The sequence below is a fragment of the Aquarana catesbeiana genome, linkage group LG05, assembly GCF_042186555.1.
Source record: "Aquarana catesbeiana isolate 2022-GZ linkage group LG05, ASM4218655v1, whole genome shotgun sequence".
NCBI lineage: Eukaryota > Metazoa > Chordata > Amphibia > Anura > Ranidae > Aquarana > Aquarana catesbeiana.
In genome coordinates, this window is record NC_133328.1 from 522,214,468 (window position 1) to 522,242,237 (window position 27,770).

Sequence of the window (27,770 nt, forward strand, 5' to 3'; positions counted from 1 at the left end):
GTAAACCTTTAAGAGGAAATGCAGTCTGCTCACATAATTTGTAATAAAAACATCTTTGCCATTCTGAAGCTTCCCTCCAACCACTTTGCATATTATTTTATATATACTGTGATTCTGTACTTGCCAAATATGCTGCAGAAAACTCCCTCCACTGAGTCTGTCTGCAGCCATTTTAACTGTGGGCAGCTGAAGCTGCTGCCTGTTCACTTCCTGGATTTACACAGACACACAGAGGCACACCTCCTGCCCTGCAGCTCTCATTGGCTCTCTTATGACTCATCCCCACTCCCTTCCTGGCAAACTCTCACGAGAATGAGAGAGAGAGCTGTTCATGGTGTTATAAGCCTAGGCTTTTTACCAGACAAGAAACAGGAAGTGGGCTGTATAAGGCACTTACTGGCAGAAAAAAAACGTTTTACTATCCAAAGTAAAAACAACAAGGGCAGAAGATTTAATAGATGGAAAGATGAAAAAATGACTGAAGTTCCACTTTAACAATGAACTTTGCTTATTTGCTCCCTTTTGGTCAATTAAACATACTATTGAAAGCCTTTTGTTCAGCAAATCTAAATGCAGGAAGTTTTTTTTTATATGTGCAAGAAAAGATACCTAATCAAGTATTTTTTTAAAGGAACACCATAAAGGTTTTTTGTTATCTTTATTTATTTATTTTTTCAGGTTTATTTGTTGTTTATCTAGTTGTAGGAATAGATAAGTAATATATGTAAAAAAAATCAGAGTATTCCAGGCTGGCTAAAGAGAAAGCACAGTAGAACCTATCTGCCTTTAGGTTTTCATTGTCTGATTGAAACCTCGAACAGTGTAATCTGACAAGAAATCAGATAGATAGGAATATGTATGAAATGTATTAAAAAAAGCCCCAACTGCTAACTGGATAGAATACCATATAATATTCTTATGCAATGAATGAATGAATGATTTGTAAAGCGCTGAAAATGCGAACTGAATCCCCTCAAGGCGCTGGATGCATTCTCTGTTGTCAGCCTCTCAGAAAAGGAAGGTCTTTAATTTTTTCCTGAAGGCCTGGTGGTTTACTTCCATGCGGATGTTGGTTGGAAGAGCATTCCATAGTCTAGGTCCTTGGACTGCGAATCTTCGTTCTCCCTTTGCTTTGTAGCGGTATTTGGGAATGGTAAGGAGGTTTTGGTTAACTGATCGAAGACTGCGATTCGGTGTGTAGTGTTTTATTTTCTCGCGGAGATATAGTGGGGCGTTTCCTTGTATGCATTTGTGGGTGAGGCAGAGGGTCTTGAATGTGATCCGATTCTTCACGGTTAGCCAGTGTAGGCTCTTTAGGGAGGGGGAGATGGATTCCCAGGGTTTTTTCCTGTTAACAGTCTTGCCGCCGTGTTTTGGATGAGTTGTAAGCGCACAAGCTGATATTGGGGTAGTCCTACGTAGAGCGAATTTGCATAGTCGAGTCGGGAATTGATGATTGTTCCCACAATATTTAATATTTATTACAAAAAAAGAAAAAAATATGTATATTTTTAGTCCGAACCATGCTTAAATAAATAAATAAAATACTAAAACATAGTGACGTGATTCGATTAATATGGCACCACATTTATTCAAAATTCAAACAAAAGAGGAAGAAGGATAAAGACTTCAACAGTTGCCAAAGATAACCCCAAATGAAGGAACAAATACTCAAAACATATAAAAAAAAAGTACAAATTTTATTTTATAACGTTGTCCTTCCTTTTTTGTTTAAATAAATAAATTACGTTCAAGAGCACCTTTACCCTTAAAGCCATTGTCCCAGTCTGAACATTTGTTCCCCAAAATATGTACTTATTCTTTATTTATACCATTTAAAGGCATTATACTAGATAGTTAAAAAATAACTCTATTTTTAGTTTTATGATACTTTCATTTATCAAATTTTGCATAAGGAACAAGAATGGAAAAAATGAAAGTCAGAAAATTCAAGAGCATTTTGTTCCAGTTACACTATCTCAATCCAATCATATGGAATGAATTTCAAACCCATCAATTATGTTCTTGGACAAAGCCAAAGCGATAATACATATTTTCTGCACATTAACCCCCACTTACTTTCACCCTCATGAATTTGTTAATGAGACTAAATGTTACCTGGAACTGAAAATGACTTAATGACTGAGATATATGCAGTAGAAAGTATCTCAGATGAAAATTGCTACACTTTATTTGGCTAGCAGCAGTAAAAGCTTCTTCAAGTCACGTCTTGGTTGAGGTAATGCATGTACCACTTTTGCATATAATACAGAAATGATGGAATGAATGAGGTTTTTCTTACTGACAGATGGACTGGTTCTCACTTATATCAGGTTAATAGTTGTTTCCTTTTTTTAGGAAGACAGCCTAAGCGGTGGTTTAACACAATCACAGAACACACCTCACCACAGTCAGCATGTTGGCTCATATGAGTCATTTTAAACCACTCATAGAGATGCTGATAATTCTGCACATTAAAGTGGTTGTAAACTATAATAAGGCTTACCTATATGTACTGAAAATATCTCCTAAACGTGCGCAGTTTAGGAGATACATACCTTGTAGTGCGCTGATGAGGTCATCGGCGCATGTGCAGTGAAGAAATGGCCCTCCATGCCGTTTCTTCCCCAGCGTGTGCCGTGACTGGCGGCTCCTGTGCACATGGGTGGGAGTGATGTCACACGGCTCTGGCCAGTCACAGAGCCGAGGTCCGCGGCCCCAGAAGGAAGAGGGACGAAGATGGATGCTTTCACCAGCGGGGACATTGTGGGAATCGTTTGCAGGTAAGTGCGATGCATACTAGCCCATTATGCTTTTACTTTGCAGGGAATAAAGAGGAAGTAAAACCCATCAGGGTTGACTTCCTCGTTAAAGCCCAAGTAAAGTCTCAGAGCTTTTCATCCTTCTACAATCATGTGCCCCTTATGTTAGGATTCCTGACAAATGTATAACTTAAAATTGCTTTAAAATACCTTTTGTATTTACTAATGCCTCCTTATTGTGCATCTTGAAACAGCCACACCACATGTTTTCAGAGAGTCCTGTATTTCACCTGAAGTTATTTGTGGGTTTTTCTATGCATCCTGAACAAATTTCCTGGCAGTTGTGGCTGAAATTTTAGTTGGTCTACCTGACCGTGGTTTGGTTTCAACAGAACCCCAAATTTTCCACTTCTTGATTAGAGTTTGAACACTGCTGATTGGCATTCTCAATTCCTTGGATATCTTTTTATATCCCTTTCCTGTTTTATACAGTTCAACTACCTTTTCCTGCAGATCCTATGACACTTCTTTTGCTTTCCCCATGACTAAGAATCCAGAAACATCAGTGCAGCACTGGATGAAAGATGCAAGGGTCTGTCAGGAGTCCAGAATCTCATTGACCTTTTATACACACACACTAATCACAAGCAAACAGATCACAGGTGAGGATGGTTACCTTTAATAGTCATTCAAACCCCTTTGTGTCAACTTGTGTGCATGTTATCAGGCCAAAAGCACCAGGGTATGCAAACTTTTGATCAGGGTCATTTGGGTAGTTTCAGTTGACATTATGATTTAAAAAGAGTAAACACAGTTGATAAATGGCTTCAGCCAAACACTAACCATGAGTGAAAGAAAAGGTTTTGTGTTATCATTCATATTCTCTGAAAAATGGCCAAGAAATCATAAATTCTGCCAGGGTATGTAAACTTATGAACACAACTGTAAATACATTTCTCTCAATACATGCTGAAAAAGTTGCCCCCTGTACTGCTTACATTGTTCCTAGTTATTTCTGTGGGCTACTGAACACCTTTCTCCTTTGTTATGGAGAAGAGGAGAGGGAAAGGTGTTCGGTAATCCTGTACCCTAGAACAGGAAGTGTGATATTGCCATAAATGTAAAAAAATAAAGGCATTAAAGATTAAATAAAAAGAAAGAATGCACTAAATACGTTTAAATACTAGTAGACTTCAATAATGTTACATTTTTCTTTTCAATTCGTTTTTATTGAAAATTCAACAGTAAAATAATACATAGTACATCTGAGAGTTATACAATACTGCAGAGGTTGCACCTCTTCATCAGCAGGGAATCCAGTACCAAATCAGGTTAGTAAGAAAAATAAGGAGTTGTTCCTTTAATTGAGTCAAATGATCGCGTTTACCTTGTGACCATCCTAAGTAATGGCCTCGCACCTGTGATCCAGGCACCCCCAATGGGTTCTAACTGTGCCACAGATCACTGGCCCGCACAGATAAATAGTGTCATGCACACTTCCATATAACTGTTGCTTACTATTTCAATTATTTGTTATAATTTCCCTAATCGATCTATTATGTATTTGGGTATATCTCCCATAGCTCATACAAAAATGAAGAAAAAGAACACTTTAACAGTTTAACAGAAAGAACGTTAACAAGTTACATGTACCATCTAAAAAATCAGTGTATCTAATAATGCAAGTAATTTACCTATCCCTAATTGGTAGGATATTGCGCTACCCATGATTCCCAGGATATATTAAATTTTGGGATATTATGGCTTTTTATGGCGAAAAATCTTTCATATGTGTATTGTGTTTTAACTCTACTTATAACGTCTGACAACAGAGGAGTCTCTTTAGATTTCCATTTAGAAGTTATGGTTAGTTTTGCTGCAATTAGTATGTGAGTAATTAGAGATCTATATTTGTTTGGGATTAAGTGCATTCCTATGTTAAGAAGTGCCAACTGTGGTGAGGGTATAATAGCTTCTCCCGTAACTTTATTGATTAGGGAAAACACCTCCTTCCAAAAAGTTCTGACTTCCTTGCAGCTCCATAGTATATGTAGGATGCATCCCCTTCCTCCGCAGTCCCTCCAGCAATTGGGAGAGGAGTCTGAGAAAATCTGTGCTTGAAGTTAAGTAGGTTCTATATAGTATTTTCAGTAGCAATTTCCAGTGGTTTACACAGTGGGAGTATCGAAAGTGGGATTGGATGGCCATTTGCCAATCCTTCTGTAATAGGTTACATTTTTGTTCTTGGGGTAGGAACGCTTTAACTTTTTCTGTGCTTGCTAGCTGAAATGAGTGCTTGGTACTGTTTGTATGGTTAAAGGAAAAATTCTACTTTTGTTTTAAAAAAAATATAAAGCAAAAAAACCCAAATAGCTACAGAAGCAATTTTTAAATGCAAAGTCAAAACAAAAAACAAAACAAAACTGAAAAATCCTCATAAGGGACATAACTTACAATCAGTTGGATCTGTCATTTGTGCTGATTCCTTTTCTGTTATGTGAAACCTTCTTCTGTTCATGCCACTCCTGCCCCGCTCCCATAGTCTTCCTTTGCAGCAGGGGTTAACAGAACTAAAGGGCTGTCACAGTCTCTCATCAAGAGTGCCCAACTATGCCCACCCTTGTTGCTCAGTACCACTATTAATAGAAGCTGTACTATAGCGTCTATGAAAAGAAAGCAACTTGTGAATGGAGGACAGGCAGATGATTGAAAGTTCCGCCCTCTCCATTGATTTATCCTGTTTCATTCATAGAAGCTGTAATACATACGAATAGCAGAACTGGGCGGAAAGGGCAGTTATAATCAGAACTCTTGCAGGAAGATTACGGTGGTGGGAGGGGGGGTTTGAAGGTATGGATGGAGGAAGATTTCACATATCAGAAGAGGCATCAGCACAAGGGACACGACTTATTGATTGTAAGTTATGTCCCTTGTGCTGAATTTTAATTTTTTTTTTTATCTTGGCTGCACTTGGTTTTTAATGTTATTAAAAATGACATTTACATTTCAGTATGCAGCTGCTGTAACTTTCTAAAAATATTTTTTTTTAAATCTAGAGACTGCAACAGGGATTTCCTTTTTGGTGAGATACTCCCAAAGACTAAAGGAATACAGACACTGCAACTTTCCTCTTTAGAACACTGAGATTTGCTCAGGTGGTTATAAAGAAGGCTGGCCCTCCCATTGAAGAATAAGGCTAGGTTCACACTGACCTACATGGGAAATTACTGTGCAGGCAGCTGGCAAAGTCACGGCAGCACGGAACTATGCAATGCGCGATACGGTGCATCGCCTTGCTTCCTGTTTTTTTTTTTGGGGGGGGGGTTTGTTACTTCATTAGAAGTGTCCCATGGTGACACTTCATTTATATTTCTGCTGTACATTGACATAGGCTGCCATCCAGTGCGCAAAGGAAAAATGCAGACATGCTACATATTTCTGCACCGCACCACACATCACACCAGCGTTGTGGTGTGAATGGGCACATAGGAAACAATTGTTTTCTATGTGTCCTAGTGGTGACCTCTGTTCATCCACTGCAGAAAATCACAGGTCACCACACTTGGTGTTAATGAGCCCTTAGTCAGGACTAAGGTGAAAAACAGCTATTTCTTCAGAAAAGAGAGAGGTAGTTACTTGTAACAAAGTTTGTTACAGTCCTTGCAAGGTGCATGAATCATCTAGAGAGGTCTATTTATTCTCAACAAAAGTAAAAATATGGATTGGGCACTCACAACATCCCTGGCCTGAGGCCTGAATATTTGAGGATACAAGAATGTCCATACAGAAATGCATTTTCTGCTCTTTACTGTAAATTTTCCATGACATATCGCATTGACATGTTAGCAGAATCCTTGGTGCGAAACTTCACATGCAAGACCAGGCATTCTGTAGATTTCATTTCAGTGCAGAGCGCAAGTACACATTTTGTAAGCCATCTTTCCTGTACACCTGTACACCTCCATTCCTCTCCATGACAGCACCACAGAGTTGGGACCACCTCCCCATGTATACTAGCCCTCAGCATTTAGCTTCTATCACCGAGTCACAGGACCTATAACTGAGGGTTGGGGTGGGGGGGAGCAAATAAGGTGCTCTCATTACTATACCAGTCTCTTTTTGATGTCTGTTCCATAGCTCTGCCCAGTCGGGCATGCTCTCAGATGGCACACTAATTCCCAGGCTTCCACCATTACAATACTCACATCAGAAGACTCTGTCCAGGTCTCCAAGGTCTTATGCATTCCATTACAGGACGTGCAGAAAAAGGTCAGGGGGAGACAGGTCGACACAGCTGTTCCTACTATGTTCTGGACTTCAGCTCTGCAAAGGGCCCTTTTGATCAATACTTCGGGAGACTGCATCTTGACAGCTCTGGGGTGTTTGGCTCCCTGTCCCTGACAACATGGTGACTTATTTTGTGTTATGTAGATAAGGAGTTCAGATGTAACTGGCTGCATACTTGTCCTTGTCCCCCCAGTAATTGTTCTGCCTGTGAGCAGCTTGGCTATCTATTATGTTGCATTTTTAGCACAGTGACCACTTTGTGGTTCTCTCTTTATATGGGTTTTACATGATCTGTCCTTATAAGGTTTACATTGCCCCCATTCATTCAATCAAGATTCCCTGCCCAGCCACAAATGGGTCATAAAACACCTCAAGATAAATAGTGTAATAGGAAATCAGTTTTTACCTGTGAAATGTGGTGCTAGCAATGTGCACATTTCCTACTGTAGAATTATGTTTTGGGGCTAAACAAGATTTATAGCTATAAAGAGTTTAATGAAAAATTATTATAAGTCATTACATATTTATTAAACATATATCTACCATCTGGGACATAACACAACACCATTTATTGGTTCATTATTTTTCTATAAATGTAAATTACAGTCTGTTTGCTCCATTAATTTCAAGTGTAGGTCACGCTCATTTTATGTTACATTAGATAATGCTGTAAGCTATCCTTGGGTGTGTATGCATGTTGAATACAATGTAGCTGAATCTCACTTCTTATATGTTTTGCCTTTGGTACATTAATTGCTCATTGGAGATCACATAGATCATTGATTCATAAATATTATAATTAAGGATATAACTGCAGATCACCAGGGCCCATATCAAAAATGTAATGGGACTTTGAGTGACCTCTCTTTGCAGTGCTTCACACTTTGGTTGATAGAAACTGTGTACTGCACTCTGAATTATAGCTCCTATCTTTATTGATGGTCAGTGTCCCATATTGCCCTTTTACTCTATGTGGTCAGCAACATACTTTGTTATACTGGTTGTCATTGGTGCCTTATGTCTCTTGATAAAAGCTTGCTTTAAATCGGTGATAACCAAAAGTGCATTGGTGGTTTGTGTATAAAAGGTCTTTCAGTATATTGCTTGGCAAAAAATGGTTCTAAGAACTGTTCTGACCACAAATTCCCTTTTAGTACCAGTGTTGTAATTCATTTTTGCAGAGATTGTGCTTTACTGGGCAGGAAAGAATAATAGACCGCTGCATGTTGGAGGCTCAGCGCTGTGAGTTAGTTGGGTGTAATAGCTGATTCTGTTCCTATATAGGGTTAGCTCGCCCCAGACCCAATATCAAGCATGTAGATCGCCAGAGTGAGTTACAAAACTAGTTCTATTGCAGAACAGAAAAGGATTATCAGTTGCACTTAGAGGCAATAGAAAGGTATGTAGTAAACATGTTAAAATGAATCTTGTCCTTATCCATTTAACTTTTCCATTAGACATTTTTCAGTTTTAGAAGGCCTATTTCTTTGACATTTATTTTACTTTCTTTGTGAAGAGCTTAGCACTCATGCTGCTGCTCTATAATTACTTGGTTATATAAATGGGTGCCAGATGCATTATGGGGCACATTTCTCCAACCTTATCATACACCTATATGGTTATGAATATATTTTTTGTGATTTTGTTGCCAATTGTGGGAAGATCAGAAGCTACTATTTGTGAGTCGAAAGATTAAAGGCTAAGTTCACCATTTACAAGGAAATAATAAATGCAAATTCTTTTGCAGGTAAAATAAATGTGCATTTATAATTTTTTTACTCTGCAGCCTGTAAGATATTGCACCTATGATCAGCAGATGGGGGGTACAATGCCTGGATCCTGCAGACTCTCAGTACACTGTCTGTCCATATCTCTGATACTGGCAGACAGTTACTGAATGGCAGGAAGAATCAATGGACTACAAAAGAGCTCAACATCGCCCCCACAGTTCATTGATAACTACAAGCCAGCCAACGGTATTTGTAGTTCATTCATTGACAGAATTTGTGAATGAAGGATGCAGCCGTGTGGGGGCGGAGTGCCACTCGGCCGCATTGTTTTTAAGTCCTGACAGTGGGTGTGGGGAGAAGATCCACCACACATTGTCACACTGATGGGGGATGAGGGGGAACTGGTAACTGACAATTGCACGGTCATGCAACACTGTACACAAATAAAATTTATATATTATTTTTCACACTAATAGAGATTTCTTTTGGTGAAATTTGATTACCATGGGTTTTTTTTTTGCGCTATAAACAGACAAAACATTAAAAAAAAAAAAAAAAAATTTTTTTTTTACATTTTGTTTTTAAAACATATCCCGTGAAAAAATAAAAATAAAAATATAAAATTTCTCCATAAATGTTAGGTAAAAATGTATTCTGCTACATGTCTTTGGTAAAAAAAACCCCAATAAGTGTATATCAATTGGTTTGCATGAAAAAGCGTCTACAAATGATGATTAAGATCATTGACTTATAGCGGGACTGTGATAGTATGACAGGCATTCTGACACTGTTAACTGACACTGACATCACCAGTGACACTAATACAGTGATCAGTGCTAAAAAAATGCACCGTTACTGTAATAATGACACTGGGTAGGGAGGGAATAACATCTGGAGCAATCAAAGGGTTAACTGTGTGCCTAGGGAGTGTAATGTAACTGCACCGTGCACTGTTTTACTAAGGGATGTCCTGTTTGCAGGGAGAGAAAGCAGGGAGACAAAAACGGGCACTTATAAGGAAGCCAGTGAGATCGCAGCTGGGTGGGGGCATGCGCACCCTCTACCTGGAAATGCATAAACACCTGGTGCCATCGGTGAATGGGCTGACAAAAGCCCAGGCACCAGGACACAATTTATAGTCGCCATTGGTGATCCAGCGAGTGGGATTTGTCGAGACCTGTGTTACGTTCCACCCTAAATATGGGTGGAACATGTAACATGTTCCAAAGGTGAACTTATCCTTTAAAGATGAATTTCAGGCTAAAGAAATATTATTTAAATACAAGAGGAATATGAATTCTTACTTGAATCTTGGTGTCCTTTTTGTATGTCTTTCAGCTATGTGCAGTTATCCAACATGGAAAAACTTCTGCATTTTGCCTTTGCACAGGAACGTTTTGTGATAAAGACCAATCATTGTTGCTCTCTCTCCTTGTGCTGGGTAACTGGCTTTGTATCTGCCTTTCTTTAAGTGGGTGGGCCTGCTGCACCCCACTGACAGCTCTGCTCCCTCAACAGACTATATACAGCATAGTGAGAATGTCACAGTTGCTTTTACTAAATAATAACTCGCTTTGCAAAGGTATTTGTGGAACACAAAGTGGATTCATAGCATTTGTGGCTATTGAGGAATATATTTAAATAAAAGTTGTTGTGTTCCTCCAACTCCACATTCTTCCATGCACATTCTTCTCTGCACATAATACCTCTTGTCATACCTTCCACAATCGTCTCCTGCACATACCCACCCTGCACCCAGTCATACCTCCTGACTACTGCAAATACTTCCCATTGCTGTACTCCTTTCTTGTACATACTGCCCACTGTCATACCCTCTAACTCCTCTTTTGCACATACTGCCAACTGTCATACCCTCTATACATACTCCTCTCCTACTCATATTTAACACACTCTGCATGCTTCTCCTGCACAGTTCACTCCCCATCTGCATTCCTCTCCTGCACATAGCGCCCACAACCATAACTAACCACTCTCCTCTTGCATTCATTGCTCCCTGGTATACCCCACACACTCCTCTCCTGTACATATTGCCTCCCATCATACTATCCTCAATTTACTTCTTTACATATTGCGTGATGTCATACCTTCTGTACTTCTCTCCTGCACATACTGCCCCCGTCATGATCCTCCTTACTCCTGTCCTGCACATGCTGACTGCTGTCAAGTGTCAAACACATATTTTATACCCTCCACATTCCCATGTACACTATGCCCCCTGCTATATCCTCCACATTCCCCCCTGCTATACCCTCCACACCCCCCCTGCACATTATGCCCCTTGTGATACCATCCACACTCCTCTTTTGCACATACTGCCCCCTGCTATACCCTCCACATTTTCCCCGCATATACCACCACCTGTTACCCCCCCACACTGCTCCCCTGCATATACTGCCACCTGCTGTACCCTCCACATTTCCCCCTGCACATGCTTCCTCCTGTTAATCCTCCACACTCATCTTCTGCCCATACTGCCCCCTGCTATATCCTCCGCATTTCCCTCCACACATACTGCCCCCTGTCATATCCTCCGCACTCCCCCCTGCACATACTGCCCCCTGTCATATCCTCCGCACTCCCCCCCTGCACATACTGCCCCCTTCTATATCCTCCACATTTCCCTCTGCACATACTGCCCCCTGTCATGTCCTCCACACTCCTTCCTGCACATACTGCCCCCTGTCATGTCCTCCACACTCCTCCCTGCACATACTGCCCCCTGTCATGTCCTCCACACTCCTCCCTGCACATACTGCCCCCTGTCATGTCCTCCACACTCCTCCCTGCACATACTGCCCCCTGTCATGTCCTCCACACTCCTCCCTGCACATACTGCCCCCTGTCATGTCCTCCACACTCCCCCCCCCCCTCACATACGCCCCCTGTCATGTCCTCCACACTCCTCCCTGCACATACTGCCCTCTGTCATGTCCTCCACACTCCCCCCTGCACATACTGCCCTCTGTCATGTCCTCCACACTCCCCCCTGCACATACTGACCCTGTCATATCCTCCACACTCCTCCCTGCACATACTGCCCCCTGTCATATCCTCCACACTCCTCCCTGCACATACTGCCCTCTGTCATGTCCTCCACACTCCTCCCTGCACATACTGCCCTCTGTCATGTCCTCCACACTCCTCCCTGCACATACTGCCCCCTGCTATATCCTCCACACTCCTCCCTGCACATACTGCCCTCTGTCATGTCCTCCACACTCCTCCCTGCACATACTGCCCCCTGTCATGTCCTCCACACTCCCCCCCCCCTCACATACGCCCCCTGTCATGTCCTCCACACTCCTCCCTGCACATACTGCCCTCTGTCATGTCCTCCACACTCCCCCCTGCACATACTGCCCCTGTCATATCCTCCACACTCCTCCCTGCACATACTGCCCCCTGTCATATCCTCCACACTCCTCCCTGCACATACTGCCCTCTGTCATGTCCTCCACACTCCTCCCTGCACATACTGCCCTCTGTCATGTCCTCCACACTCCTCCCTGCACATACTGCCCCCTGCTATATCCTCCACACTCCTCCCTGCACATACTGCCCTCTGTCATGTCCTCCACACTCCTCCCTGCACATACTGCCCCCTGTCATATCCTCCACACTCCTTCCTGTACATACTGCCCCCTGTCATATCCTCCACACTCCTTCCTGTACATACTGCCCCCTGCTATATCCTGTGCACTTCGCTCCACACATACTGCCCCCCGTCATATCCTCCACACTCCTCCCTGCACATACTGCCCCCTGTCATGTCCTCCACACTCCCCCCCCTCACATACGCCCCCTGCTATATCCTCCGCACTCCCCCCTGCACATATGACCCCCTGCTATATCCTCCTCACTCCCCCCTGCACATATGACCCCCAGTATACCATCTACACTGCTCATCTACACATACTGCCCCCTGTTATACCCTCCACACTGCATATACTATTCCCTCTCATACCCTCTGCAAAGCTCTCCTACTATATACTGCCCACTAATACGCTACTTTAACATTGTTTGTTATATCCACTTTTGCTCGTTACAATCACGAAGACTCCATTTCACTTAGACATCTGACTATAACATTTGGAGAACTTAATAAAAATTGGTAAATGTTTCTAATTTCAGTTAAACACTGAAATGGTAAAATAGTTTTCTTCAATGACCATATAGAAGTTTCTGTGATAAAAACCTTTTTCATTAAAAATACACCAAGCTGCTGAATTCACAGACAGGTGCCTCTAAGCTAAAGTAAATGGCATATTATGTGGAGGCAGTTGCATTTGTCACTTGTCGCTGTAGAAAGCTTGATGTTTGTGTTACATGAGAACAAATAGGTTTTATTCTGTCAAAATGTTTCTGAAATTGTGCTGTGAGGCCTACAAACAGGTGTGATAGCTTTTCTAAGGTTTACAGAATTGTCAGTAGAAAACAGGAACACTTTGTTCATATTTTCCAATGATTGCCATTTCAAACGAATAGAGAAAGGCGCAGCTTTAATCTAAATTGTGCAATATTTCAGCCACCGGCAATCTGGATGAAGTTTTGTCATCCACATTGCCTGCAGTAACTGATGAAAATGTTTTACAATAGGCAAAATGTTGCAGAGAAAAACTCTAGACAAATGTAAAAACTTCCTTCAAGCCCTGTTTTACTAGAGTGAAGAGAACCTGCGCTAGTATATGCAGATTTCCAGTGATCTCCAGGGAAGGTTTTTCTTACTCCAAGTAGGGCTTTAGCAGGAAAACCTTTTTTGCATTGCTGTCAAATCTGCTTCACTCAGCGAACAAGTAAATTAGTTCAAAGGACCACTTACCTGTTCACTTCTGTGCTGCAGAGCATGCCAGTGGGCTCCATAATGGAAGTAGTAATCTTTCTTATAGAAGTGTATATTAAAGTTACATTCCCTGCATTAAGGTAAAAAATGTCCCTTTATTTTTATCGCCCGGTTAACCCACTTTATACTTACCTGAGCCTGATGTCTGTCTGAAGCAGCTCTTTCCTCTATCTCTGCGCACAGAGACAGTAGTGGGAGCCATTGGCACCTGTTGCTAATAATCTCATCCTATGAGCAGAGAGCCAGGGAATATGGGGATTTGTGCTGTGTGTGTGTCAATAGATGCACACAGCCTGGCTTGGGAGCGAGCCTGCAGGTGCACCCCATAGGAAGCAGCTTGCTATGATGGTGTAGCAAGAAGAAGAGGAGCCAAGAGTTCCGGCAAGGGAGTTAAGAAGAAGACGTTGAGGGACACTCTCTGCAATATCATTGCACAGAGCAGCTAAGTATAACATTTAATCAATTAAAAAAATAATCTTTACAATCAACTTTAACCAAAATCTTTTTCTTACTTTTATATTAAGGGAATGACTCAGAAAGATTTCCCCTCACTTCTTGTCCTATGTGTTGTACTACCCACTCAGGAGATGCTGAATTAGATGGGTCCTTTTCTCTTTGCCTCGACCTTCCCAAGGGCCTCAGTGCCTCTGACACACCAGGTTGAGTGTAAAAGCAAATAAACACAGTGAAGCCCAGCAAATTATTGCTATTACCCAATAGTATAGTTATATCAAAAGTAGGCGCCAAAAGTTGAGTTGATAACCAAGCAAATACAAATACACTGTATTGTCAAATGTATTGGGACGCCTGCCTTTACACGCACATGAATTTTAGTGGCCCACTCTTAGTCTTTACGGTTCGATGTTGGGTTGGCCCACCCTTTGCAGCTATAACAGCTTCCACTATTCTGGGAAGGCTGTCCACAAGGTTTAAGAGTGTGTCTATGGGAATGTTTGACCTGCCTTCCCAGAAGAGTCAAAGCTGTTATAGCTGCAAAGGGTGGGCCAACCCAGTATTGAACCCTACAGACTAAGACGAACTACGGACTAAGACAGGGATGCCATTAAAGTTCATGTGCGTGTAAAGGCTGGCATCCCAATACTTTTCACAATATAGTGTAAATTGGCAATTGTGGTAACGCAGTTCAGCATACAAAATGGTTAACAGTAAGAGCTAAGCTTAAAATTACATGTAACGTCCAGGTCAGCGTAAAAAGTAGCAGTGCTACCTGAAGTGTAACAATTAGCAGCAATGAAGCTTGAGCTAACAAATTTCTGGGACAATACTGCCAGTGTGCACTAACGGCGGCTATAGTAGGCCTAAACTGACTTGGTGAGCACTGTCCATAGAAATTAAGGAAATGGAAGAAGGAAACAAATTGGACTTGCTAAATGGTTTTATGGGAGGAATAGTCCTTCAAGCTGTTCTTCTGCTGGCTATTGCTGGGGCTCTTTAAGAATCATTTGTGCACTTAACAAAAGTTTTCATAGAACAGCTTGCAGCATAAGTGCAGTAAAGATGTAGTAAAGGTTCGGTATAGGTGCGGTATAGATGCAGTATACTTTATTTCCTGCCTCCAATATCTCAGTCCCTACTAGCGGTGTCACCAATGAGCAGTGAGCCCTCTCACAAGTCCCTGCGGTGCAGCTGTCTGTGTTCCCAGCCTCCATTTTTGGTGCAGACCCAGCGGCAATACTAATGAGATTATTATAGTCTTTATAGCTTTGAATAAGTCATGGGTATGTCCTAGGGTAGGCTGACGAAAGGGGAATCCCCCCAGAAACTCATTCCTCTCATCAGTGCATGCCACCTTCTATGTCATCCAGGTGGACGGGTCTTCCACTGACGGCTTGGCGTCTTGAGCTGCAAGCGGCACTGACCAGGCTTCTTTTCCAAGATCTGTCAGATGTCTGATGCAGCCCGGAAGTGTAGTTGCCCAGCTACCAGTGTATGCGCCCCCACCTTTAATGTTTGTGAGCATCTTCATTATACCTTTATTAAGATTTTAGCTTGTTTTACATACTATACAAGTCTTTGCACTTTTTCTTCTTGTGTGTTTATCTTGGTGCCTCCCGAATGCCTGTTTTTTTTCCTCCCCTGAATTATGGGACTAATGCACTACAAGCAACAGTCATTTGGTTAACGGATGCAGCGTGGCCCCATTGACTAGAATGGGGAAATTTGATATGCAGTGCTTTCTGTCAACTCAACGTGCTGCATTAAATTAGATATGGGCGCAGCACAAAGCATGTGGAGGCATGTGAACAGCCCCCTGGCTGTTTGGTAGGTTTAGCTGTCAGTGGGCAGTAAACCCACAGTCCAATTGTCTGTTTTTACTGCATTCCAGTCATGTGTGTGGCCTTAAGAAGAGGTGGCAGATTAACTAAGTACTGCACATTCACCTTGGGGAATCCATAGAGCTCCCTGCTTGTCCACGTGTCTCTACCTCAGCTCCCATCCAGACATTTCTAACAGCTCTGATCCTCTGTTCACATCTGTGCAGTTGACGTGAATATTTATAGGGATGTTCATTCTGTCCCTTACACCCATTACATATTCCTATTATTCAGCTACAATATTATACCATATGGTTATGTTTCTTTATAGATCACCATTACATTCGCCCCTGAAGAGTTGGTATACCCCAACGAAAAGCATCGGACTTACATAGATTCTCTTATATTCTCCTATATTATAGTCTCTTATATTGTTTTACTCTAGATTTTCCAACACCATCCAGCCCCTCCAGTGGCCCATGTTGCACAGGACTTGTCTTTACCCCATGATATGCCAAGTACCATGGCATCAATATTTATATGTGGTTTTTAGCAAGCCCTGCATTTATGCGATTCTGTGTATGCCCGTTTTTGTGTAATTCAGTATGCTGTACATAATTTCACAAGGTATAATAAAATGTTCTTTGCCAAAACTGCTCTTTGGTATACATCTCTCATTCAAACTCCCCAAAAAATTCCCCCCTTTTTGTTGGAACCCATAAAAGCAATACTGTGTTTTATATCCCACATGCTTACTCTATATAGTGATTGGCCTCATTCAAAGTCCCGCTGACCAAACATTCTCTCTGCTTGTAATACATAAAGTGCCTTGAAAAAGTTTTCATGCCCCTTGACATTTTCCACATTTTGCCATGTCCCCAAAAAGTTAATTTATTTTATTGGGATTTTATGTGATAGACCAACAGAAAGTGGCACATGTAGCGCTACCCCCTGTAGGAGCCGCTTAAGTTTCTTCAGTTCGTTACTCTGGTTCTCAACCCCAGTAACAGTCTCAGCCCCCTCTGGCACACCTGGCAATAGTGTAGGTGCAATAACCAATGAGAAACACACATGTTATGGTAAAACACAGAAATTGTCTTTACTGCAATATTTCTGTGGAAAAATAACAGACAGTAACAGTATATATTCAAGTAATCAACTGGAGAGCAATAACTGAGATTAAGCACAATATAGCTCAATACTATATTCAGGCTGCTTTCAGGGGATTCCAAACCTGAGAATGTCCCCAAGAGCAGAGACACACTTAAATGGCAAATAAATCACAATATGACACTTTATATTGGATTCGTTACCTCTACTCAAATTTGGCTCTATGAGTCCAGGCAGGAGGAGAGCAGAAGACTGACCCTCTTTATGTCAGACCGCTCTCTTCTGTCTCCTGACACCACAGGCCCAATGACAAACACGTATTCAAATCACTATTTAATGGTTTAACTTCCCAGATAAACTGCCCCACACACCCACTGCATATACAGAGCCCTGAGTGTGTGTGTGTGTGGGCCCATATGACACTAGAAGCTTCAATCCTTTTGAAGAAAGATGAGGCTTTGTATCTTCAGCTAGCCACTCTCATTGGTACACTTAAACTCCTGAAAAGCAGGGCCAAAACAACACAATTGGCCCAGATTATCAAGTAATGAATGCAGGATCATCCTCAGCAAAGTGAAAGAACAATGGTGTCTGTATACAGTGTCTCTGTGAATGGATGGCCCTATCCTTTAGCCCTGTGGCACTACAAGTGTCAGCAAGATGACTAACAGAAATGATGTCTGTATACAGTGTCCATTTAACACTGTCTGTGTGCATTGTCCTTGTTTCCGGCAAATGGCCGAAAGCCCTCTCACCCAATCCTGCGGCCAAGGCCCAAACGAATGTCCTAGAACAGGCAGGCTCTTCTAGGGACCTGACTGGTCACCTTACACTGGGACGCCTCACACTATCAGTGCAGGTGCGTCTGAATATGCACCTGGGATCTCTCTCTCTCAGGCTGGATGTCCCAACTGGCTATGGATGCCTGAATTCATGTGGTGGACTGACCTGGGAGGCAGCAACTCTCCCCTAGGTCTAATCTATTCCCTTGCCTCGTGTTGTCTAAAAATCCCTCAGCAAAGCAAGATGGAGTCTTTAGTTCCTCTTCTCCAGAGCATGCTGGCTCTTGTAGTTCCATACAGTTCGATCTGAATGTGAAACTTGAGTCCTGGAACTACAATTCCCATTATGCTTTGCTCCCTGGTGGTAATCACTCTGCTGACAGGATGTGATGACACAGTGTCTTAGCTGACACTAGAGGGAAACAGTCTTACTGCAACAATGTTGCAGTGTCTCCTGATACTGCAGGTAAGATAGCCAGATCCCTGCTACACACATAATTGTGAAGTGGAAGGAAAATAATGAATGGTTTTTAATTTTTTTTACAAATAAGTATTTGAAAAGTGTGGCATGCATTTGTATTCAGCACCCCTGAGTCTTTGTAGAACGAACTTTGGCTGCAATTACAGCTGCAAGTCTTTTTGGGGATGTCTCTACCAGCTTTGCACAGCTAGAGTGAAACCTTTGCCCACTCTTCCTTGCAAGAAAGCTCAAGCTCTATCAGATTCGATGGAGAGCGTCTGTGAACAGCAACTTTCAAGTCTTGCCACAGATTCTCATTCAGATTTAGGTCTGAACTTTGATTGGGCCATTCTAACACATGAATACGCTTTGATATAAACCATTCCATTGTAGCTTTGGCTGTATGTTTAGGGTTGCTGTCCTGCTGGAAGGTGAACTTCTGCCCCAGTCTCAAGTCATTTGCAGACTCTAACAGGTTTTCTTCTAAGATTGCCCTGTTTTTGGCTCCATCCATCTTCCCATCAACTCTGACCAGCTGAAGAAAAGCCTCCCCACAACATGATGCTGCCACCATATTTCACAGTGGGGATGGTGTGTTCAGGGTGATGTGCAGTGTTAGTTTTCTGCCATATGCAGCATTTTGCTTTTATGCCAAAAAGTTCAATTTTAGTCTCATCTGACCAAAGCACCTTCTTCCACATGTTTGCTGTGTCCCCCACATGGCTTCTCGCAAACTGCAAATGGGACTTCTTATGAATTTTCTTTCAGCAATGGCTTTCTTACATAACGCCAGATTTGTGGAATGCACAACTAATAGTTGTCCTGTGGACAGATTCTCCCACCTGAGCTGTGAATCTCTACAGCTCCTCCAGAGTTAACATGGGCCTCTTGGCTGTTTTTCTTTAATTATTGCTCTCCTTGCCCTGCCTGTCAGATTTAGGTGGACCACCATGTCTTGGTAGGTTTGCAGTTGTGCCATACTCTTTACTTTTTTGGATTATGGATTGAACAGTGCTCTGTGAGATGTTCAAAACTTGGGATATTTTTTTATAACCTAACCCTGCTTTAAACTTCTCCACAACTTTATCCCTGACCTGTCTGGTGTGTTCCTTGGCCTTCGTGATGCTGTTTATTCACTAATGTTCTCTAACAAACCTCTGAGGGCTTCACAGAACAGTTGTATTTATACTGAGATTAAATTACACACAGGTGGACTCTATTTACTAATTAGGTGACTTCTGAAGGCAATTGGTTACACTAGATTTTAGTTAGGGGTATCAGAGTAAAGGGGGCTGAATACAAATGCACACCACACTTTTTTAGATATGTATTTGTAAAAAAATTGGAAAATCATTTATCATTTTTCTTCCATTTCACAATTATGTGCCACTTTGTGTTGGTCACATAAAATCTCAATAAAATACATTTAAGTTGTTGGTTGTATAACATGACAAAATGTGGACATTTTCAAGGGTAATATTTTTCAAGACACTGTAGGTTGCAGTTTGTATGGTCAGGCATTAGCAGTCAAGTGGAACTTGGCGCACTAAAGTTGGTTCAAACTTGTAAAGAAATGGTGATACTAATGGTCTGGGATATAGAAGACTGCTAAACTATACAGTATATCATTTTGTTGCAGACTTTTACATAACAATTCTGCAAGGAAGGTTAGCCTTATTTTCAAGAAGCCAGAGCTGGGACATAATACACTGTAATACATCAGACACATTTAATGCGCCAGTGGAAAGTATGTTAAATGTGACACTGGAAAACATATTCACTAAATCCAAAAGTCTCCTCGCTGTGAAAAGTACATGCAAATATGCTTGAGCAACCTTGTTTGTTCTAAGTTTTGTTTAGATGACAATATGAAATTGAATGTTGGAAACAAATCCTTACAGCTGTTGTCTTCTCTCTCCATTTTGTAAGGCAAAAAGCAGTGCACAGTGGCCAAACTACTTAGGCCTCATGTACACGAATGTAGGAATTAAATGCTCCAAAATGCTGCAGGTAATTTGCGTTTATGTGGGTTATCATGCATATGTTATCATGCGTTTAGAAGTGTTTGAGCGTAAACTCATTGTATTGGCCAGAGTATTCATGTATTCTAGCTACCAGAAAAAATTTACGTGCATAGGTGCTCATTTATGTTTAGGCACATTTATGCGCATTCACAAATAAATTAAGCTCAAATGTTCCTCTCCAAACTTAGCTTTGGAGCATTTTTTTTGTGTCTCTAAATGCTGCTTTCAAAATACGGATTTAAACGCTCAGTGTGCTTGGCCACATAGGCTAACACTGAACTGAGTTTAAAGACATAAAAAAAGATATGCTGGACACCAGTAAAATCTGCATTTTTTTAATCCTGTGTGCATGAGGCCTTAAAGTAGTTGTAATGGTAGAAGGTTTGCCCCCTAATTACTTACCTGAGCCCATTCTCTCTCCAGCGATGTCCACGAGCCCCTTGGCCATCCGGGGCATTCCTCCTGATTGGCTGAGACAGAGCAGCAGTGCCTTTGGCTTCGCAGCTGTCAATCAAAGTCAGTCAGCCAATCAGGGGAGAAAGGGGAAGGGGCCAGGTCGGGGCTCTGTGTCCGAATGGACACATGGAGCTGTGACTCGGCTTGGGTGCCCCCATAGAAAGCTGCTGGCTGAGGGGGCATTCAATAGGAGGGAGGGAGTCAGGAGCAGCAAAGAGGGACCTGAGAAGAGGAGGATCAGGGCTGCTCTGTGCAAAACCAACTGCACAGAGGAGGTAAGTATAACATGTTTGTTTTTTTTTCTTTTGTTTTTTTTTAAACAAGACTTTACAATCACTTTAAACATAGCTACTTTGGAGACCATGAGCTGTGTGGATGGCTGGGTTAATGCAGGCCCTGCTACACAACTTTAGTCTCTGAGCCTGACTTGCATTTGCTTAGTACTGTATAATAATCTGCTGTTTACTTCCTATACAACCAATGTAGTAGAAAGCCCATGTTTATAAGCTGATTGGAGGGTTTTGTATCATCACAGAGCGGTACTGTGGATACTAGAAAAAGTACTCTGTGCCACGTTCTAGCCAAAGTCCAAGCCTTCCAATTCCATTTTTTGCCTCCATGTTTATAATCTGTTCTGTATTGTTCTGCTGTTTACACATGCTCTTTGCCATCCTGAACCTGTTTTGTCTTTTAACTTTGCACCTGTTTAGTGAACTGCAAATTACAGTTACTCCCTCTCTTTTTCAAAGAGTAGGTAATTGGCCAAATGATCAAAGACATTTTGTACTTTCTTGTAAGGCTACATTACATAGTTACATAGTAGGCGAGGTTGAAAAAAGACACAAGTCCATCAAGTCCAACCTATGTGTGATTATGTGTCAGTATTACATTGTATATCCCTGTATGTTGTGGTCATTCAGGTGCTTATCTAATAGTTTCTTGAAGCTATCGATGCTCCCCGCTGTGACCACCGCCTGTGGAAGGGAATTCCACATCCTTGCCGCTCTTACACTAAAGAACCCTCTACGTAGTTTAAGGTTAAACCTCTTTTCTTCTAATTTTAATGAGTGGCCACGAGTCTTGTTAAACTCTCTTCTGCGAAAAAGTTTTATTTCTATTGTAGGGTCACCAGTACGGTATTTGTATATTGAAATCATATCCCCTCTCAAGCGTCTCTTCTCCAGAGAGAATAAGTTCAGTGCTCGCAACTTTTCCTCATAACTAAGATCCTCCAGACCCTTTATTAGCTTTGTTGCCCTTCTTTGTACTCGCTCCATTTCCAGTACATCCTTCCTGAGGACTGGTGCCCAGAACTAGACAGCATACTCTAGGTGCAGCCGGACCAGAGTCTTGTAGAGTGGGAGAATTATTGTTTTATCTCTGTAGTTGATCCCCTTTTTAATGCATGCCAATATTCTGAATATTCTGTTTCCTTTGTTAGCAGCAGCTTGGCATTGCATGCCATTGCTGAGCCTATCATCTACTAGGACCCCCAGGTCCTTTTCCATCCTAGATTCCCCCAGAGATAGATTGCATTGATATTTTTGCCACCCAAATGCATTATTTTACATTTTTCTACATTGAATCTCATCTGCCATGTAGTTGCCCATCCCATTAATTTGTTCAGATCTTTTTGCAAGGTTTCCACATCCTGCAGTGAAGTTATTGCCCTGCTTAGCTTAGTGTCATCTGCAAATACAGAGATTGAACTGTTTATCCCATCCTCCAGGTCGTTTATGAACAAATTAAATAGGATTGGTCCCAGCACAGAACCCTGGGGAACCCCACTACCCACCCCTGACCATTCTGAGTACTCCCCATTTATCACCACCCTCTGAACTTGCCCTTGTAGCCAGTTTTCAATCCATGTACTCACCCTATGGTCCATGCCAACGGACCTTATTTTGTACAGTAAACGTTTATGGGGAACTGTGTCAAATGATTTTGCAAAATCCAGATACACGGCGTCTACGGGCCTTCCTTTATCTAGATGGCAACTCACCTCCTCATAGAAGGTTAGTAGATTGGTTTGGCAAGAACGATTCTTCATGAATCCATGCTGATTACTGCTAATGATACCGTTCTCATTACTAAAATCTTGTATATAGTTCCTTATCATCCCCTCCAAGAGTTTACATACTATTGATGTTAGGCTAACAGGTCTGTATTTTGGGCCCTTTTTAAATATTAGTGCTACATTGTCTTTTCTCCAATCAGCTGGTACCATCCCAGTCAGTAGACTATCTGTAAAAATTAGGAAGGACGGTCTGGCAATCACTTGACTGAGTTCCCTAAGTACCCTCGGATGCAAACCATCTGGTCCCGGTGATTTATTAATGTTAAGTTTCTCAAATCTAATTTTAATTCTGTCCTCTGTTAACCATGGAGGTGCTTCCTGTGTTGTGTCATGAGGATAAACACTGCAGTTTTGGTTACTGAAGCCCCCCGATTCACTCGTGAAGACTGAGGAGAAGAATAAATTCAATACCTTCTCCATCTCCCCATCCTTTGTAACCAGATGTCTTTCTTCATTGTTTATGGGGCCAATATGGTCTGTCCTCCTTTTTTTACTGTTTACGTACTTAAAGAATTTCTAAGGATTTTTTTTGCTCTCCTCCGCTATGTGTCTTTCATGTTCTATCTTAGCCGTCCTAATTGCACCATTACATTTCTTGTTGCATTCTTTATAAAGTCTGAATGCTGAGGATGATCCCTCAACCTTGTATTTTTTGAAGGCCTTCTCCTTTGCTTTTATATGCATTTTTACATTGGAGTTAAGCCATCCAGGACTTTTGTTCACACTTATATTATTATTATTATTATTTTATTTTATTACTTTTATTAACCAATGGGATACATTGGCTAATGCCCTTATTTAATATACCCTTAAAGCAAACCTATCTCTCCTCCGTATTCTTTGTTCCTAATATTTTATTCCAATCTATGCCTTTTAGCAAGGTTTGTAGTTTAGGGAAGTTGGCTCTTTTGAAATTCAGTGTCTTTGTATTCCCTTTAGGTTTCCTATTTGTGTGATTTATATTGAAACTAATTGACCTGTGATCGCTGTTACCTAAATTGCCCTGTATTTCCACATCCGTTAAATAGGTCTGTATTGTTGGTAATCAGTAGATCCAGTAACGCTTTATTTCTAGTTGGTGCGTCTACCATCTGACCCATAAAATTGTCCTGCAATTAAGGAACTGGCGAGCCTTAAATGAATGTGCGGTTCCCTCCGTCAGTCTATGTCTGGATAATTAAAATCCCCCATTATAATAACACTTCCCATCCTTGCTGCTAATCCAAATTGTGATAGGAGATCTGTCTCCACTTCCTCCCTCAGGTTAGGGGGCCTATAGCATATTCCCAGTATTATTTTCCCCTTAGCTTCATCCCTTTGGAGCTCTACCCATAAGGATTCCACCTCCTCCCTAGCTCCCTCAGTGATGTCATCTCTCACATTCACTTGTACATTATTCTTGATATATAGGCATACCCCTCCCCCTTTTTTACCCTCTCTATCCTTGCGGTAAAGGGTATACCCTTGAATGTTTGCCAGCCAATCATGAGAGCTGTTTAACCAGGTCTCTGAAATTCCCACAAAATCCAAATCCTCCTCGTACAACAGTATCTCTAGTTCACCCATCTTGTCCGCCATGCTCCTGGCATTGGTGAACATGCCACATAGTTTAGACCGGTCGCATATTGTCCTCGTATTGGGTGTTCCGAGGTTGCAACTAGGACTTGCTACTATACTTACCTTGTGTTTTTGTGCTTTGGTCAACCTACCACTAATGCCCCCAATACTACCCTCTGGAATATCTTCCGCGCTGGCTATCTCTACCTCTGGACCCTCCCCCCCATCGCCTAGTTTAAAAACTCCTCTAACTTTTTGGCCATCTTCATTCCCAGCAGATCTGCACCCTCCTCATTTAGGTGCAGTCCGTCCCTTCTATAGTACTGGTTATCGACTGAGAAGTCGGCCCAGTCCTCCAGGAACCCAAACCCCTCCTTACTACACCAGCTCTTCAGCCACTTGTTTACTTCCCTAATCTCCCTCTGCCTTTCTGGTGTGGCTCGATGTACCGGTAGTATTCCTGAGAATACTACCTTGGAGGTCCTTTTCCTCAATTTAGCTCCTAAGTCACTAAAATCTTTCTTTAGGACACTCCATCTGCCTCTGACTTTGTCATTGGTGCCAACGTGCACCATGACAGCTGGGTCTTCCCCAGCCCCTCCCAGTAATCTACAAGTACATATTTGGGGGGCACACCATACAATGCATTTAAATTCAAGATGGTGCTGCTGTAAGACCTATAAACAGTACAAAATATTTTACAGCGCACACATACAAGAATGACATTTCCTGCAGGGCTAGTTAAAAACACCTGAACACCTGAACATATTCAAAAACCAAACCCCCGTATTTTTTGAATATGTTCAGGTGTTCAGGTGTTTTTAACTAGCCCTGCAGGAAATGTCATTCTTGTATGTGTGCGCTGTAAAATATTTTGTCCTCCCAGTAATCTGTCCACAAGATCCGTGATGTGCTGAACCCGAGCGCCCGGTAGACAACATACTGTTCGGCGCTTCAGGTCTTGGTTACAGATTGCCCTCTCTGTCCTTCTAAGAATTGAGTCCCCTACCACCAGAGACTGTCTTTCCTTTCCCTTCACTGCCCCCCCACTCTCACTGGAGGAGTTCTTCCCCTGGCAGCTAGGAGAGTCCCTCAGCTCCAGCAGTGCTGGTCCCTGACTGGTTTTACCAATGTCACTCAATGGAGCGTACTTATTGGGATGCTCCAGTCCTGGATCGGCCTCCCTGGCACTTCCCCCTCTACCCTTCCTGACTGTCACCCATCTACTCTTTGCTAGTGCCTGCCCCTCTTTGTCTCCACCCGCCTCTGTGCTGGCCCCTGCCGGCACCTGTCGTGTACGTTCCTGGCTCTCCTTTAGTATAGAGGGACTTCTCAGTGCTGACAGTTGCTTCCCCAGATTCAGAACCTGGGCTTCCAGGGAAACAATGTGCTTACATTTTGCACAGCAGTATTCGCCCTCGATCGGATGATCAAGAAACGCATACATGCAGCAAGATGTACAAAGAGTCGCCTCTCCACACCCGCCAGGCATCGTACCTATTAAATTTAGTGAAGATTGGGGATTATACCCTGTCCAAATTACCTAACAGCTAGCTTCCTTTCACTAATACTCAAGACAATACACAGGTACACAACAAGACAATACACAGGTACTTACAGACCTACGTGCACTCGCAGGCCACTCGCAGACCTACGTGCACTCGCAGACCTATGTGCACTCGCAGGCCTACGTGAACTCGCAGACCTACATGCATTGCAGGCCACTCGCAGACCTACGTGCACTCGCAGACCTATGTGCACTCGCAATACACAAGTATACAGTACACAAGTACTAATGATCCAAACACATACTACTCAGACAACACTCAGGTACTCACACTACACAGGTACTATGACCCCTGTTATAACCTCCTGTTTTAAACTCTGGTTTTAACTCACCACTTAGACTGGTTCCACTTGGACAGAGTTCCAACAGCCTCACAAATGAGCAGGCTCAATATGAGTCCTACACCAGGTTATATAGGCCTCAAGCACCTGTGAGCAATTAACCACTCCCCTTAATTGGTAGTCTGAAGCAACCAAAGAAAGAAAAAAAAAACTATTTAAAAAGTGACAGAAAAAGGTGATTGAAAAGCTAAAAGGAAAAGCCCCAAAAATGCAACCCACACATGGTAGATAGTTTCTTCGTTTGGAGGTAGCTAAATGCTGCATCAGAACGTGGCGATACTATAGCCACATACAAACTGGCCGATTACCTGCGGCCAGATTGTGTGTGAGATTCAAAGAAGGAAGACCCCACACCAGGCGAGCAGTCACTACAGTCTGAATGCGCTGGGTGCAAGCCACGGCCACCCATGATCAATAGGAAGAAAAAGACGGCTGCACACCACAGGAACGTTCCAACTATTTTATTTTAAAAATAGCAAATGACAACAAACCGGACCCAGGAGGAACCCAGGAGGTGATGCGTGCGTTTCTCCACAGAAACACAGACTCTTGGGCACACAATGGCTATGTCCAGGGTTGGTATGTGCATGTAACCACTCGGATAAGAGGTTACATGTAACCAGCAGCGGTTCCTGAAAATGATTTGTACAATGTATATATCCGACAGCGTTTACAACTGCCAGCAAGAATCTACTGGATAAAGATTTTCAAATGGGTCGATAACTGAAATTACCTTTAGGCACACTGACTTACTGCAGGTAAAACCAGTTTTATTGAGCACAGCAAAGGCACTATTCTTAGGTTTGAATGAGCACCACTGAATATAATGGAAATCCAACTCTCTAGCACTAGCGCCTCTGGTAAACCTTCAAATCATGCTTCAAATCACTCAGTGTAAATGGAGCCTAACATTAGAGGGCTGGGAGGCTGCCAATATTCTAGTGTTGTAAAAAGTAAAATAAAAGTGCCACTGTTATGATCTTTGAAGATTAATTTTTCCACAGTGCTGATTCAATAGCTTCAGAGGTAAATGTGGGTTTGTTTTAAAGTGATTTTACTGCTTGTTTAAAATGTGAATATACTTTCGTGTGCATCGTTTGGGCAAAGGTTCACTTTAACTGTCTTGAAAGCAATTGAGAATAATTTCATAACAAGTTGAGAAATCACTTTGATCTCTAATTATTTCTGCTGTCTGTGTTTGCTTTGGTAGAGAAAATGACACACTGTTATTCATGTGAATATTATTTGAGTATTCATTAAATCTTCTGAAAATCAGCTAGACAGCTAGCTGTATTTGTTAAAAGAATATAAGGCACAGAGATCATGTAGCACAGTTAAAACTCCCTTAATAAATTACCCCTTCCTTTCTGCTTCACTCCCTGTGGGTGAAAATGGGAATGGGACTCATCCCTACAGATATATTTGAGATCTGTGAAGTTTGGCCTTAATTCATTCTATGCATTAAGGTGATTGTAAAGGA

The 27,770-nt window shown here is 42.0% G+C and overlaps 1 protein-coding gene across 1 annotated transcript in view; it reads left to right on the top strand.

Annotated features, from left to right (window-relative positions):
* The first annotated feature begins 2,739 nt into the window (after nt 1-2,739).
* Nucleotides 2,740-27,770, top strand: part of NKAIN3 (sodium/potassium transporting ATPase interacting 3) — a 650,331-nt gene continuing 625,300 nt past the window's right edge. Inside the window, exons 1-2 of the mRNA XM_073632827.1 lie at nt 2,740-2,783; nt 10,118-10,220. Coding sequence (XP_073488928.1) covers nt 2,740-2,783; nt 10,118-10,220 — 147 coding nt within the window. The remainder of the gene's footprint in view (nt 2,784-10,117; nt 10,221-27,770) is intronic.